At 34.2% G+C, this 17,689-nt stretch overlaps 1 protein-coding gene across 1 annotated transcript in view; it reads left to right on the top strand.

Annotated features, from left to right (window-relative positions):
- Nucleotides 1–17,689, top strand: part of LOC126892661 (nose resistant to fluoxetine protein 6-like) — a 142,736-nt gene that overhangs the window by 95,406 nt on the left and 29,641 nt on the right. Inside the window, exon 8 of the mRNA XM_050662303.1 lies at nt 9,597–9,747. Within this exon, the coding sequence (XP_050518260.1) occupies nt 9,597–9,747 (151 nt within the window). The remainder of the gene's footprint in view (nt 1–9,596; nt 9,748–17,689) is intronic.

Raw genomic sequence — 17,689 nt, 5'->3', positions numbered from 1 at the left:
ATAGTGCTTCATCATGTTCGCGGAGGTTATCCACTAACATCGGCCTTAAGCCATTTCAATTTCACCGTTTTAAAATGTAGATTGAATTATAAAATTATAGCCATTGTTTGGTTCTGGGGCTAGTTAGCCAGTATACGAGTAAATAATCATAACCACATTTTTTATCATTCAAAATTTTAACCATCTTTTTCAACTTTATTAGTGGGATTACTTATTCTATTTTAGATTCACTGATGATGGACTGATAGGTCCGAAAACGTTCATTCCGAATATATTTTAAGCAATCCAATTTTTAGCATTTTATTAAATCGACACTCCCATCGAACAAGGTTGTAACTCAAGTTACATCTTTTTTCAGATTTCAACACAGGCGAATTCAGCAAAAAATTGCGCACACGTCAATATAAACGACATAGTTTAATTCTCAATAGTTTGGCTAATACTCCATTGAAAAAAGTTGTATTTAAACTTACGTGTGCAATTCTATCAGTATCCTCTTACAATATCAGAATTATCCTCTTACAATTAAATCAGAATAAACCCTCCGACTGCGGACAAACCAGAGAGCGATATTGAAACTTTCTACGAAGACCTAGACCATATTTTAAAATCCATTAAAACGCAGGATGTTACAATTATAATGGGAGATTTTAACGCAAAGGTTGGAGACGAAAAAGTAGAAGAATGTACAGGAGGATATGGTCTGGGCAACAGAAACGAAAGAGGTGACAGGCTTATCGAATTTTGCCAAAACAATAATTTTGTCATAACTAATACATTGTTTAAAATGCCAAAGAGAAGACTATATACCTGGAAGTCACCAGCAGATCAAGAAGGGAGAATTGTAAGAAACCAAATAGATTATGTATTGATTAGACAAAGATACAAGAACGCAATTATATCTTCAAAAACCTATCCAGGTGCCGACATAGGATCAGATCACAATCCAGTAGTGACCAAAATTAGGCTCAAAATGAAAATAATAAAACGCAGAACAACAGATGTAAAAATCGATACAAGTAAACTAAGAAACCAACTCATAAAACAACGCCTGACAGATGAAATTAATAACCGTTTAATGAATGTTAAAGAACAAATCCAACAAAATACTGAAACAGAGACAAAATGGTTATTAATAAAGACAGAAATAGATAAATGTCAAAAAGAAATTCTTACACCAATCAGATACAAAAAGAAACAATGGATGACGGAGGAAATCTTAGATTTAATGGAAGAAAGACGTCAGCATAAAAACAAAGATAATCAGATGTAAAAAATGTGGATAAACAAATAAAATCCAAAATTAAACAGGCTAAAGAACAGTGGTTAAAAGAACAATGCGCAGAAATAGAAGAACACCAGAAAAGACATGATAATTTTAACACACATAAAAAAATTAAAGAATTAAAGCAGATCAACAGAAAAAGAAAACCGGGAATACTAAAAGATACAGATGGGAAACTTGTGTTGAGTACTAACGAAAAATTAAAGAGATGGACAGAATACATAAATGAATTTTTCAAAGACAATAGAACAGAGCAGATGGAAGTCGAAGTAGAAGATGATACGGTTTTGAAGATATTAAAAGAAGAAATTAAATCGGCATTAAAAAACAGCAAAAATGGTAAAGCAGTAGGTCCAGACCAAATCCCAGTAGAAAGCTTAAGATGTATAAATGATGAAACCTTAGACATTATCGTAGACTTGTTTAACACAGTGTACAAAACAGGAAACATACCAAAACAATGGTTACTCTCAACCTTTTGTGCTATCCCTAAAAATACAAACGCTAAAGATTGCAGTGAATACAAAACAATATCATTAATAAGTCACATTCTCAAATTATTCTTGAAAATAATACATGGTCGTATAAACAAAAAACTAGAAGAAGGAATAGATGATAGTCAGTTTGGGTTCAGAAACGGACTAGGAACCAGAGAGGCGTTATTTGCTTTTAATGTGTTAGCTCAAAGATGCATGGACATGAATGTGGATGTGCATGTTTGTTACGTTGATTTTGAGAAGGCTTTTGACAAAGTAAGACATGAAAAATTAGTCCAAATTCTAAAGACAAAAAACATAGACAAAAGGGACTTACGAATAATAACAAACCTTTACTGGAATCAAAGAGCATAAATTGTAATAGATAACGAACCCAGTCCAGAAATTGAAATCAGGAGAGGAGTTCGGCAGGGATGTATTATGTCTCCATTACTCTTTAATGCATATAGTGAAGCCATTTTTGAAGAAGCATTGCTATCTCAAAGTGAAGGAATAATAATTAACGGAAGATCTATTAACAACATAAGATATGCAGATGACACCGTGATTATAGCAAGCTCTGCTGAACAACTCCAACTACTACTGAACAAAGCAAACAATTTCTGTAAAGAATATGGACTAAAAATGAATATAAAAAAGACCAAATACATGATAATAACTAAGAAAACAAACATACAAACAAGGATACATTTGGGAAATGTGCCGATAGAAAGGGTTGATAAATACAAATACCTAGGAACCTGGATTTCAGAGAAAAATGATCAAACAACAGAAATAAGGACCAGGATAGAAATAGCAAGAAATGCGTTTGTAAAGATGAAAACAGTTCTCTGCAACAAAGACCTTAGTTTAGAACTGAGAGCAAGAGCTTTGAGATGCTACGTGTTCTCGATACTACAATATGGACTTGAAAGCTGGACATTAAAGCAAGAACACATAAATAAGCTACAGTCATTTGAAATGTGGTGTTACAGAAGAATGCTTAGAATAGCATGGACACAGAGGAAAACGAACACGGAAGTACTGCGAGAAATGGGTAAAGAATGCGAAATAATAAACACAATAAAAATAAGAAAGTTACAATATCTGGGACACGTAATGAGGGGACCGCGATATGAAATGCTAAGACTGATAATACAGGGAAAGATAAGAGGCGGAAGGAGCATAGGAAGAAGGAGAGTGTCATGGTTAAAGAATTTAAGGGACTGGTTTAGATGCAGTTCTATAGAACTCTTTAGAGCAGCGGTGGATAGAGTAAAGATAGTGATGATGATATCCAACCTCCGATTAGGAGACGGCACTTGAAGAAGAAGAAGTGCAATTCTAGCGTGAAAAAGGCAGTAACACTGGATACTCCCTATGTTAAATATTTACTTTCTTATAGTTGATGATTAACAAGGTTTTTAAATGAGTTACAACTTTGTTGCACGTATGTTTAATTTATAAAGTATTCAAACATATGGTGCATCTCATAAGTCAATTTATCGAAATAAAATAAAAAAGGATCTACGGACCTTTTTTTTTCCTTTTTGATAGTTGCGGTGGACAAAATAAGTATAGAATAGTGTTTGCTACGTACTTCTATGTAGTGAAAAAGTTTAATATGTATTAACATTACACATGTATTTTTTAAAATAGCACATTCACAAAACGAGGGTGATTCAATGAATGCCCTTATAGAAAAACGGAAAAATATTAAGTCGTATATGCTCCACACCTACGGATAACCATGATACGATATGCCAAAGCATCAGGCAAGCCTAAATCCGTAACTGAAATAAATCAGAAGCGTATTCTAAATTTTAACCTATTTAAGAGGAAACAGTAGCGATCAACAGGTAGCGAAAACGCGTTCTAAGATTGCGGCTGTAATTTTGAATATTTTTTCGAGATATTTGGCACACGTTTTCGTAATATAATAAAGAATGGCGGTACAGAGCCCAATTTGAAAAATATATTAGTATGTGGAAATTACTCTGCAATTAAATACAATAATAAAAAAACGAGCCTGTACCGCCATTAAGAAGAATAAAAAAATACACTTTCTTCAAATAAACTTTTTTATCCGATGCCTAGATTTTGTGTCATTTTGGAACTACTAAAATTTTTTATTTCATTAGTAGTTCCAAAATGACACAAAATCTAGGCATCTGATAAAAAAATTATTTGAAGAAAGTGTATTTTTTTGCTTTTCTTAATGGCGGTATAGATTCGTTTTTTTAATATTGTATTTAATTACAGAGTAATTTCCACATATTAATATATTTTTCAAATTGGGCTCTGTACCGCCATTCTTTATTATATTACAAATACGTGTGCCAAATATCTCGAAAAAATATTCAAAATTACAGCCGCAATCTTGGAACGGGGATTTAATTTTATCAAATTTTCCTGAACTTGACAATAAAATTTTAAGTATAGATACAATAGGTCGCAATAGAATTCGAATAAAAATGAAGGACCCAAAAAATGCTAATTATCTTGTCAGTAACAAAAACGCTAAAGTATTTATCGACAACAATTTAGATATTTATGTTCCTAAATTTATTATTGTCAGGCAAGGAGTAATAAGAGATATTGCGACGGAATTTTCTGAAGAGTATCTCAAAAATAAAATTAAATCTTATGATAATCATCTGCCTTTCGAGGTTTTAAATGTTAAGAGAATAAATCGTAAGGTTACAAAAGATGAAATGACAGAATTTGTGCCAACCAAATCGTGTGTTGTCAGTTTCAAAACACAAATATTACCCAAATATGTAATTATCAATAAAGTTATTAAAGAGGTAGAGACATACAAACAAAAAGTATTGCTTTGCTTCAATTGTTTGCGTTACGGGCACCTGGGGGGGCACTGTAAGTCTCATCCCCGCTGTTTCAAATGCAATAAGGATCATAATTCAAAAGAGTGTACGGAAGAAGAAATATCACCAAAATATTTCAGTTGCATGGGAGATCATTTCACTATTAATTTGAAAGATTGCCCGGAGTTTCACCGACAAAAATTAATCAAAGAAACTATGTCATCAACAAATTTAAATTATCATGATGCTAATAAACAAATCCCTAGAAACACCTACGCTTCTATTACTGCAAATCGTTCAAATAACACTAGCAACATCCCAAATAAAAACATGACCTTTCAAAATATGTCCATCCCACCTCCAACCCGTTTTGAGCTTCTACCCTCATGTTCAACTCGACCTCCTCCAAACTATAACATCTTCGGAGAAAGCCCTTCACACCACACACAAACATACAGTAAAGTTCATCATAAACAATCAACTGGTACGTTTCACAAACCAGTTAAAAGGCTGAGGCCAAATAGCCCAGACCCCATAGAAATAGCACATCGAGATATTGTTTCCCAACCTAGGACTCTAGGGCCAGATTCTAATATTTTAACCAATAACAGTTACGTTAAGAATTTAAACACCTCAGATTTTTCAACTCATCATTCAGGGTTAGGCTCAGAAAATGTCAAAATTATTTTAGAATTAGTGGCAAACATTATCTCAACAATTAGGAGAACCAATAATTATGATATTTCAAAAACGGAACTAGAATATATAATTAGTAAACAATTAAATATAGACTCATCAGAAAACACATTAAATTCGCAGATACAATACAAAAAATAAATATAATTCAATGGAACTGCCGATCAGCAGTTTCAAATAAAGAGAACTTGGAATTCCTTCTTCACGAGTATGATGCTGCTCTTGCAGTGTTATCTGAAACTTGGTTCAAACAAGGAAAGTATTATAACTTTAAAAATTACAATGTTAGTCGTCAGGATCGCCCAGACGGATTTGGAGGGGTAGCAATATTAATTAAAGCAAACATTTTATATAAAGAAATAATAATAAATACTAAAGTCAATTTTTCTCATAAATGCATTGCTCTTAAGCTTTTACCTAATAAAAAAACAATTCATATAGTTTCATTATATATTGAGCCAAGAAAGAAGATAGCGCTGCAAGAGTGGACTGAATTTTTTGATAATGTACCAAAACCTTTTGTAATAGCAGGTGATTTTAATGCCCACCATGTTTCTTGGGGTTGCGATTTTAATGACACATATGGGAATATTTTATCTGATGCAATAAATCAATGTAACCTTGTTTATCTAAACAGCGGATCTCCAACATTAGTTCCTTTAAGTTGTAAAAGCGCAATCGACTTAACTCTATGCTCTCACGATATTGTACAATTTTTTACATGGACCACAATTGAGGACCCACATGGATCAAATCACCTACCCATATTAATTACACTCGATGTGGAAGATGATCATCAAGTAGCTGTATCCTCGGAGCACAACAGATGGCAGTTAAAAAATGCAAACTGGAATCTATATGTAGCTATTCTTGAATCCAGAGATATAGCTCAAAATTATGATGAATTCCTTTCTATGATTAATGAAGCTGCAGAAATCTCCATCCCAAGAAAAGTCTCTAGTCAGACTAAGCACCGTAATCACTGTCCGAAGCCTTGGTGGAACGAAACTTGTAACAACGCTGCTCATCAAAGAAAAATAGCTTTCATCAAATATAAGAGAACTCCAAATCGTGAAAATTTAATAGAATTCAAAAAAATGGACGCTTTTGCCAAACGCACTTTCAAACTCACAAAAAGGCAAAAATGGATTGAGTACTGTGAAAGTTTAAACCATCATACACCAATTTCACAAATTTGGAAAAAGGTAAACTCATATAAAAATCGGAAAGTCCAAAATAGACTACCAATAGACCCAAATGCGAATTGGATAGAAGAATTTCACATCAAAATTTCACCGCCATGGGTACCAACCAACCAAGTTGCATATGATCCCCAAATTTCGTCAGTACCAAGGAACATGACCAATCTAAGCGATAGTTTTTTTATGTGGGAACTGGAACGATGTATGAAACATACCAACAATAGCTCTCCTGGTATAGACAATATTTCATATTCCATGCTTTATAATTTGCCAATGAATCAGAAAAAATATCTTTTAAGTATATATAATGCAATATGGACAAGACAAACAACAATCCCTGAAAGCTGGAAGGAGTATATTATCATCCCAATAAAAAAATATGATAAACCGGATTCCATTCCAACTTCTTATAGACCCATATCATTAGCTTCATGTGTAATGAAAACCTTTGAGAGGCTTATCAAAAATCGTCTTGAGCAATGGTTAGAGAAAGAACATATTCTGCCTGACACACAATATGGTTTCAGAAAATCTAGGTCAGCATTGGAGGCATTAACAGTAATAGTAACAGACACTTTAGCTGGATTTTCTAGTAACTGTATGACTATGGCAGGTTTCAACGATATTACAGGAGCATTTGATAACGTTAACCTAAATGTTCTAACGAACAAACTGATTTCAATTGGATTTCATAAACAATTAGCGAACTTTATAACTTCCCTGTACACCAACAGAAAAATTCATTTAAAAATAAATCAAGAAATCACCAAACCTAGAATCACGAACCTTGGACTCCCCCAAGGCAGCATTTTAAGTCCACTTTTGTTTATATTATATACAATGGATGCCAGTGTTAAACTCAAAAATATACGAACAATACAATTTGTAGATGATATTGTTTTTTATTGTACCAGGAAAAACTTTGAAACATGTGAATATGAACTGAACAAAACCTATGACATCTTTAATGAGTGGCTGAATGAAAATAATTTTACACTCTCTGAACAAAAAACAGAGGTGTGTGTATTTAGCCGAAAACGAAACATTGAGCAGGATCATGTAAAACTGGGACCTTATAATTTCCAAATAAAAAATGTAGTGAAATACTTAGGATTATATCTAGATCGGAAACTGCTATGGAAAGACTGTATACATCAAATAACTAAAAAGTCTGAGAATGCTATTAACATACTGAGAGCTTTCTGTTATACCAAATGGGGAGCTGACCCAAATATTGCCTTGTTGTTTTATAGAACTATGATAAGATCAATCCTGGATTATGGTAGCCATTTGTATGGATCAGCGGCACAAACGCATTTAGATAAAATAGAAAACCAAAAAAACAAAAGCTTGAGAATATGTCTTGGATATCTCAAGTCAACTCCAATAAATATTATGGAAGCAGAAGCCGTAGAACCACCATTACAACTGAGAAGGCAACTAATTAGTAACAAGTTCATCACGAAAGCATTTTCCAAATCCGCAAGTTATATAACACTTATCCATGAACTTTCAGTTTCAGTACTCACTCAGTCGTATTGGCTAAAAAAGAAAACTCCACTTATCTGTGAAAGTTACACCACTCTTTCTCAATACAGGTTGTCACTATACACATCAAAAATCCAACCAATATTTTCAGAACGTCCACATATTCTGTTTTCTAAACAAATCAAGACATTTCAGATCGACAAACACCACTTTCTCGAAACGGTTAATCAACGATGGCCCGACTACAACCAGATTTACACCGATGGATCAAAACAAATTCGTACAGGCGCCACTTTTTACGATCACACCACAAAATATCACGAAGAGATCAGATTACCAGATGAGGCAACGATATATACAGCAGAAATGTTTGCAATAAGTGAAGCTCTAAAGTATATACTTAGGACTGATAGATCGAAAAGTATTATATTTACAGATAGCAAAAGTGTCGTGGAGAGACTAAAGAATATAGGTGCGTCGAAGAACTTAAATCATCTAGAAGTAGAAATATTACAGACCAATTACGAAATACGTAGCTCACAACGAAAGGTGATAATAGTTTGGATAAAAGGACATTCGGGTATTCAAGGAAATGAAATTGCCGATAAGTTTGCAAAGGCTGCGTCAGACTTAGACAGAGAGTGTATTAATCAGCGTATTCCTTATACCGATTTGAATTCCATACTTAAAATTCAGCTCAAAACCAAATGGCAAGAATTGTATAACAGCAAACAAACAGGACTAAATTACAAATCATGTCAAGTCCAGATCCCGAGGCTAAGATGGTTCCACAACCAAAACAACAGAAACTTTATTATTACCATTAACCGAATAAGAGCAAATCATGCAATGTCACCAACTTATAAATTTAAAATTGGTTTAATTGATGATTCTTCATGTTTATGTGGTGAACTGGGAGACTTAACTCATATTATACTCGGGTGTTCATTAAATAGTGCAAGCACTGATAAATTCTATAATGAAATAGTTAATAACAACATTTTTTTACCCATAAATTTAAATTGTATAATTTTCAATACGAATAATAATATATTGTATTTCTTATATAATCACACCAAGAGGTGCAAAATGAATTTGTAAATTACTAACCACATCTTTGTTAGCAATTCTGCAACTAATTATATTTTGTACGTGTGCACCGAAAAAATATAAAAAAAAATATAAAAAAAAAAATTAAAATTAAAAAAAAAAAAAAAAAATTTAAAAAAAATTAAAAAAAAAAATAATAAAAAAAAACAAAAAATAGTAAAAAAGAATATAAAGAAAAAAAAAAGCAAAATAAATTATACATATAAAAAGATAAGTAAAAATTAAATTATAAAGAAAACAAAAGAAAAATTTGCACACATTAATCTTACCTTACTAATATTTTGAGCATTGTAATCGTGAGGAAGGATGAGTTTTAAATTAAAAAAAAATAAAAAACAAAAAGAATTGTTATAGTTAAAGAAAAAATTGTCTGGCTAATTGGTCCCTACCAAAGCCATCAAATTAATTAAAAAAAAAAACCTTGTTCGATGGGGGTGTCGTATACCTACTACTTACAAGTTGTTTTACTTCGATGTTAGAGTTTATTATTCTAATATTTTTATCTTATTTCTAGGACCCTGTATAATATGAAAAACCTAAGGGGAAATCCGCATTGGCATAAACAGATTATATCACCCTTTGGAAACACATGCGGTCCTCTGCTTGGTGTTATCTTTGGTTATATCATATATAAAACAAAAAACGTCAAGATGTTCAAACAAAAGGTATACTATTGTGAATACAGTGATGAGCGCGCTAATAACCGGCAAAATAACGCAAAAGATGAAACACATATTACGTTGTGAGATATAAAGAAAATAAACTAATCTAGGTTGGGTATTTAGCGATAAAAACCTATAAACTTATATTCTATTTATTGTTGTCCACCTTTAGACGTATCAGAGGAGTATGTCAACTAAAATTGTCACTGTTACGGTGGCAGTTGCCAAACTCGTCAGATATGTCTTCTTCTTCTTATATTAGGCCTCTTGGCCTGTTCTTAACCGATTTTGAGCTTGTATTCGTAGCTGTGATGTTGACTGCCAGCTATCTCGCCACCTTTTAAAGGGCCTTCCTATATTGGTCTCTTGCCTGCTGGCTTCGAATCCCTGGCTATACGGGCTATTCTCTCGCTGTCCATTCTCGTCACATGCTGATTCCACTCTCGTCGTCTCTGTCTTACCCGCCGTACTATATCTTGTATGTTACAGAGATCTCTTATTCTGTCGTTCGGCCATTCTGTCTCTCAGTATTTTGCCAGTTATTGACCTCAACGTTCTCATTTCTGATGTTCTCAGTATCCTCTTGGTTTCTGCTATGTCACATCTTGTTTCTGTAGCGTACATACGTCATGATCGGTCTTACACTTGATTTGTATATGCGTACTTTCCCTTCCAGCCTCATATCTTTGTTTCTCCAGATGACATCTCTCGGACATCATGATACGTCTAATGGTGGGAAACAATAAGTAGAATGTAAATTTATATGTGTTTATCGCTAAATCTCCTACCTCCACTAGTTTCATTTCTTTTTATCTCACAATATAATGTGTTTTCCATGTTTTGCGCTATTTTTCCGGTTTAGCGCGCTCATCACTATATTGAATCTTCTAATTTATTAATGAATTTTAAGACATATTTTATTTAGTTTTTCTTTAATTAACTCTTACTTAATTTACACTTATTTACCTACTTATCACTAAGATATAGTTAATGTATGTAATACATTTTTTATATTTTCCGGACTTAAGAAGCGTACAATTTATACCCGATTATTTCACACTGCCTGAATGGTTTAAATTATTCTCTATTTATAATGTCCCTCCCAAAACACAAATTAGCCTTCGTGGAATTTCGGCAAGGACCTTTCTAGAACAAATTCCGGTTTGTGAAGAAATATAATTACTACTTACATAAAAACATGGTTGTGTCACTAGTGACGACCGGCTTCTGGTAGAAATTTCTCGATCCCAGCCAGCGGTAAAAACTGGGGCCTGATTCTAATTCATTTCGAGGTCGCAATTTAATAGCGACTCCGCCATGACAGTCGCAATTTACCGTTATCATTTTGACACTGCTCAGAATTTGGGTTGGTCCTCCTGTTTATTGAATTTATTGGCTATGCAACCACCGCAACGTTTGTTGATAGTCTGGGCAAATTATCGAAAAAATGTTATTCTTGAGAAATGCTATTTACGAGCTATTTTATTGCTAAAATCTAGTCTTAAGATTGCATTCTTAGTAATATGGGGTATGACAAGTCCGCAGAAAATAGGTTATTTTATTTATAAACAAATTAGCACTCCTAAATTTTCTTTTTTTTTTAATTAGTGCTCTGTAACTCCTAAGATTTTTCCTTTAAACCAAAAACACCCAAATAAAAATTCAATGTAATTTAGTTCTGCACAAAGTTATTTTTTTTTTCCGATTTCCTTCAACAAAAATTTTTCTCGAAAAATCCGAGTTTGTCCAAAAAATCTGCAATTTTCAATTAAAATTTTAGGAAAGTAATTACTTATCAATAATTAAATAAATTGGTGACACGAAAGATTTTTTATAGATTATATATCAGGAGGCCAGCGACAATCTAACCAATAGTTTAGCAATATTTAAAATATTAATTAAAAAATTTCGGTCAAAATAATAACCAGAAAGATATGATACGCCAGAATAACTATGATTTTCGTATAAAAAAAGGATTATACCTATTCAACGTACTTTACAGAGTTGAAATTGGACTATTTGAGCAGTCTCAGGAATGTTATAAAGAAACAATTTTTTGGCTCATAAACAAATTGAACCCCTCATAAAATATTAGATTAAATTAAATTAAGTTAACGCAGTTGAAAAGAGCACGGCTTCTGGTGCCCTTTTTGAGAAAAAAATTAATTGCGAGGAGTTGTTCCAGGTATAACAGGTCAAATTTGACCGGCATTTGCGACAGAGTTATAAGCAACAGGATTTCAATATTTGAACCATTACCTTTTTATTCCGGTCCTCTTTGTACATACAAATTTTCAAATCTTCAAGACACTCATAAAAGCAGCTGTATGTCACCAAATTATTTAATTATTAATAAATAATTACTTCTCTAAAATTTTAGTTGAAAATTAAAGATTTTGTTTGGAAAACCCGAATTTTTCGAGGAAAATATCCGCCGAAGGAAACCGGAAAAAAATATCTATGTGCAGAATTAAATTACAGTGAATTTTTATGAGTGTTTTTGGTTTAACGTTAAAATCTTCTGAGTTACAGAGCAATAATTGAAAAAATATTTCGGAGCGCTAATTTGTTTATAAACCAAATAGCACACTTTCTGCGGACTTTGCTTATCTATATTACTAATATATGAAATCTTAAGATTTGATTCCAGCATATCCAGCAATAAAATAGCTGGTACATACCTAATATTCCTTGTTTTATACTAATTTTCCCAGATTATTACCTTACATTTTTCATTGAGTTGATAATTCACGTTGTGGACATTCTCTTCTTCTTCTTTCTCGAAACTCCTTATGCCCCTCAGGGGCGTCAGGTTTTATTCATCTTCTATCCATCTCTTCCATTTCTTGCGGTCCTTTGCTAACTCTTTCATTTGTTGATGTGTTTTTCCTGTTTCCTGTCCAATTTCTATAATCTGATCGATCCATCTCTTCCTTGGCCTCCATTTCCTTCTTTTACCATATCTTTTCGATTCCATCACCTGCTTTGGTAGTCCTCCCTGGTCCATTCTGTTAATGTGTCCATACCATTTTAATTTTCTTTTTTGTATCTTGGTTATTATCGATACCTGTCTCAGTCTTTGTCTAATATCTTCATTTCTTATTCTGTCCAATTTCGATTTCCCTGCTATTTTTCTTAGCTGCTTCATCTCCGCTGCGTTTATTGTACTGTCTATTTTTGCTTTGTTTACCCATGTCTCACTTGCATATATTAAAGTTGGTACAGAGATTGCGTTGTATACCTTCAGTTTTATTTCTTTATCTATTTTTTCCTTTCCAAATATTGTTTTATTTAGTGCATAGTAGATCTTATTTGCTTTTTTCGCTCTGTATGAGATTTCTTAATCTATATTTCCATCCTCTGATATTATTTCTCCAAGGTATTCAGACGCCGAGACTGTTTCTATTATTTCGTTTTCGCACCTAAATATCGTTTGGTTTATTTCTTCCCTTTTCTTTTGGGTTACTATCATGGTCTTCGTTTTCTTTACATTTACCTCCATTTTCAAATTTTCTATTTCCTTCACCCAGATATCGATTAATTTTTGCATTTTCTCTTTATTGTCTGCTATTAGTACTAAGTCATCTGCATATATAGTAATCCCTCCATTCTCACTGGTACTAAATTCCTGTACCCGATTATTGACTGCAATTGCCTTGACCTTCTTTTAGCGCTCTTCATTACTGTCCAATGTGGACATTCTCAATTATTATATTTCTAATTTAATACTATTCTACCTAATTCCTCCAAAACCAGCTTTCCATAAAACCCAGCCACATAATATATAATACCTTTTGCTTTAGTTTTCCTTGCAAGAAACAAACAAAACACATCTCCTAAACTAAACCTAACCTCGCTTTTAGCCATTTATTCATGACCGTGGCACAATAATTTCGACTCGAAATTATAATTTCAATCCGATATCGAAATCCAATATCGAAATTTAATGACGTCCTTTAGTTAGTTCAACTGAAATCCACAAGGATAGCAAAGTCGCATTTCAACGTCGCCATATTGATTGCGACTTGTTTTGAGTCGAAATCTGAATTAGAATCAGGGCTCTGGTTGCAAAGATATCGAGGCGAGCATTGTTTATTTCTCTCTCTTCAATCCTGACCACCAATACTGACCTATTGGTGGCGTCTATCTTTCTTCTTTTCGATTGTCTCAGGGTCCAAGATTCACAGCCATAGGTAAGTATTGGGAATATTAAGCAGTTAATAGAGTTATTTAGGTAGCTAACGTAACATTGCTCACTCCTTAAGAGATGGTTCCTCGTGGAGCCTGGTAGGGACTGGAACTGGATGATGGTGTCGGCAACTGACCGTTACCTTACAACTTCCAGTTGTATAAAAGTGGCAACAGACGATTTTCGCTCCGCAACAGCAACTACGCGGATTACAACAGACTAGTACCTGGACGTCGATGTCTTTAAATATTTCCTCCATTATATTTTGGACAACCCGCCAATCCAATTGGCGGTACTGTAGCTTTGACATGGCTAACTTTTTCCCGTTGAACTCCAGCACATGCTCCCTCAATTGAAGTAATGCTTCCCACATATCTTGGTAGGTAGGTTATGTAGACTGGAGCAGGGTTATCTATCCCCCCGTAATTATGTGGGTTAATTTTTAGTCCTTTTTCGTACATTGGCATTGTTATGCTTGTTCTCCATTCCTTTGGCATGGTACCATACCTTACTATTTTTTAAATATCTTTGTCAATTCTATCACGATTTCTGGACTGCCTTGCCTTAATAAGCTCGTTGTTGATAGCAGAAATTCTTGGCGATTTCCTGTTTTTCATTTCCTTGGTTGCTATGGTTGCTTCTGGTAGAAATTTATCAATCCCAGGCAATGGTAAAAACTGGTCCTAAATACATCGAGGTAAGCGTTATTTATTTGGGGTTCCAGTAATAGAGTTATCTAGTGAGTCATTGACAGGTAGATAACGTAACATTTTCCCCTTCTTAAGAAATGGTTCCTCCTGTAGCCTGGTCGGGACTGGAGGTGGATGATGCGATCGGCAACTGGTCCCTCCTTTACAACTCCTAGTTGTATAAAACTGGCAAGGTACGGTTTTATTTCCGTCATGTCACCAGTATCTATGCGGATTGCACCAGACTAGTACCTGTACGTCGATGTCTTTAAAGATTTCCTTCCTAATTATATTTTGGACAACCCGCCAATCCAATTGGCGGTACTCTAGCTTTGGCATGGCTAACCTTTGGACATTCCGGCATGTGCTCCTTAAATTGAAGTAATGCTTCCCACACATCTTGGTAGCTAGGTTATGTAGACTGGCGCAGCGTTATTTCTGTGTAATTATGTGGGTCAGTTTTTACTCATTTTTTGTATATTGGTATATTGTTAAGCTTTTTTCCATTCCTCTGCTGTTGTATCATGTCTTATTATTTTTGAAAAATTGTTGTCAAACTTGTCACGATTTCTGGGCTACAGTACTTCAACAAGCTCGTTATTGATACTATCAATTCCTGGCGATTTTCTGTTTTTCATTTTCTTGATTGCTATCTATACATCTTCACTATATACCTATAGATGAAGATGACGTTTAAACGGCTGGAAAGTTTACATACCTGGGAGCAGAAATATATACCGACGGATCAGAAGATGGAGAAATACGTAAGAGAATAATGCAGGCAAACAGAGCTTATTTTGCCCTTTCCCATATATTTCCCTATATATTTCGGTCTAAAAATATCCACCAAAATACAAAGACGAGAATCTATAAAACCTTAATTTGACCAATAGCATGCTATAGCAGTGTAGCATGGGTCCTGAAGGAAACATCCAAAAACAAACTCGACACATTCGAAAAGAAAGTACTGAGGAGAATACTAGGACCTGTGAGGGAAAACGGAATCTTCAGAAGTCGATACAACAACGAGCTTTATCAATTTTATAAGGAAGCACCCCTGTCAGACTTCATTAGAATACAAAGATTGCAATGGGCCGGACATGTGATAAGAATGGGAGAGGACAGGCTACCAAAAAGAGCACTGTATACTAGAATGCTGGAAAAAAGACCGGTTGGAAAACCAAGAAAGCGCTGGGAAGACACAGTAAACAGCGACGCACAAGTCCTTTTAGGAGTCCGTGTATGGAGAAGAGCCGCCACAGATAAGCAAGGGCGGAGGCAAAAAATAAAAAAGGCCAAGGCTCAATTTGGGCTGTAGTGCAGTAGAAGAAGAAGTCAGTTTTAGATAATTCAGTCATGGTTTACTTACAATTTGGAAAAATTTAAACACCTTATTAGTAATTTGCTCTGAAAAATGAAAATGTCGCGAAAACTAACAAATTTAGACATAGGGAACATCATACAAAAATTAAAGTAAGGTAATGGCACTTTTCGATAGTGACATAAAATACAGGGTGTTAAATTTAAAATTACTCAGAAAATAATGTACCTACTTGCGTTTTGACTCACCCGGTATTCGATATAAAAAAAATTAGCAATATCAACCATTCTTAAAAATTTTGACAATCAACAAAAAATATGGCACCAATACACCATTGCTGTTGTGCTTATTTTTATTTATACAGTGAGTTGGACTTCTTATGATTTTCATAGAAAATTGGTTATAACTTTGTATATACCCTGTGTAGCATAAAATATCTTGGTAGGTAGAGATATACTTTTATATTTTTGTGATGGGGAAGTTAATAAGATTTCGAGTATAAAAAAATAAAATACGGTGTGTTCCATTAAAAAAATATATAAGTTTGGTCTGCCACTATGTTATCGAACATTTTAACTAATTTTGTAATGTGAAGCTCAAAGTTGGCTACAATTTTTAAGTTTTATTGCCGTATTTGTACTAAGAGAAATGACAGAAAAGGCCATCGAGTACAATACACCAGCATATCTATGTTTTATAGACCTGACAAAGGCTTTCGATCGCATCCAAGTCGAAGACGTCTTACACTTACTGTATAGAAGAAACATACCAACCAATATTTTATTGCTAATAGCAACCAATACCGAATGAGAACAAATGCTGAGGTCAAGCAGATGTATAGGGCGAGTGACATAGTCCAAGAAATTAAATTTCAGCGGCTAAGATAGCCACGTCCAGAGACTCCCTAATAACCGTCTTAGCAAACTGATCTGGGAGGAAGCCCCCACAGGAAAAAGACCCTTAGGACGCTCACGAATGCGATGGAGAGACAATATGGTCAGATCTAAGAACAATGGGGCTACCCACTGACCCAACTATTATGGACGACCGTTCAGAGGCGGCTCTAGCCCATGTAGCGCGCGTGTGCAGTCGATACCCTGACGCCCGCGCCCTTTGGTAGACGCGCAGTTAAGAAAGAAAAGACTAAGTCAGTCAAAATGGAATAGTCGAATAGGTACCTACCTAGTACTTGTACATAGGATATTAGGTACTCTAATAATGTAAACAAAAATCCAGATGCAAATAGTGCAATATTAAATGATGTCGGGAGCCAATAGATATTCACGGCGTCAGAACAACCTACCCAAATCTGTTAAAAATATTTAATTAAAAATGAACTTTTTATCTATGATGTAAGGTTGAAAATTGGTTGAGGTTGAAAAATGGATGAACTACATACTACATGTTTTCAGTATTACTTAAAAAACCAACAACAAATTGTTAATATGGATAATTTTTGAGGAGCTCTGACTCCGCTGAAAGTCACAATAATTGTGGTAGTCTTCTTCTTACGGTGCCTGTCCGTTCCGAACGTTGGCGATCATTCTGGCTATGATGACTTTGTTGGTTGTTATACGGAATAGTTGTGTTGAGGTCTTTCTATACCATGCTCTCAGGTTAGCTAGCCAGGATATTCTTCTTCGTCCTGGGGTCCTTTTTACTTCAATTTTACCTTGTAAAATGCATTGGAGTAGCTCGTATCTGCCTCGATTTCTCATTATATATCCCAAGTACTGCAACTTACGG

This window comes from Diabrotica virgifera, chromosome 9, assembly GCF_917563875.1.
Source record: "Diabrotica virgifera virgifera chromosome 9, PGI_DIABVI_V3a".
NCBI lineage: Eukaryota > Metazoa > Arthropoda > Insecta > Coleoptera > Chrysomelidae > Diabrotica > Diabrotica virgifera.
This window is presented reverse-complemented; position numbering and strand designations above follow the sequence as displayed.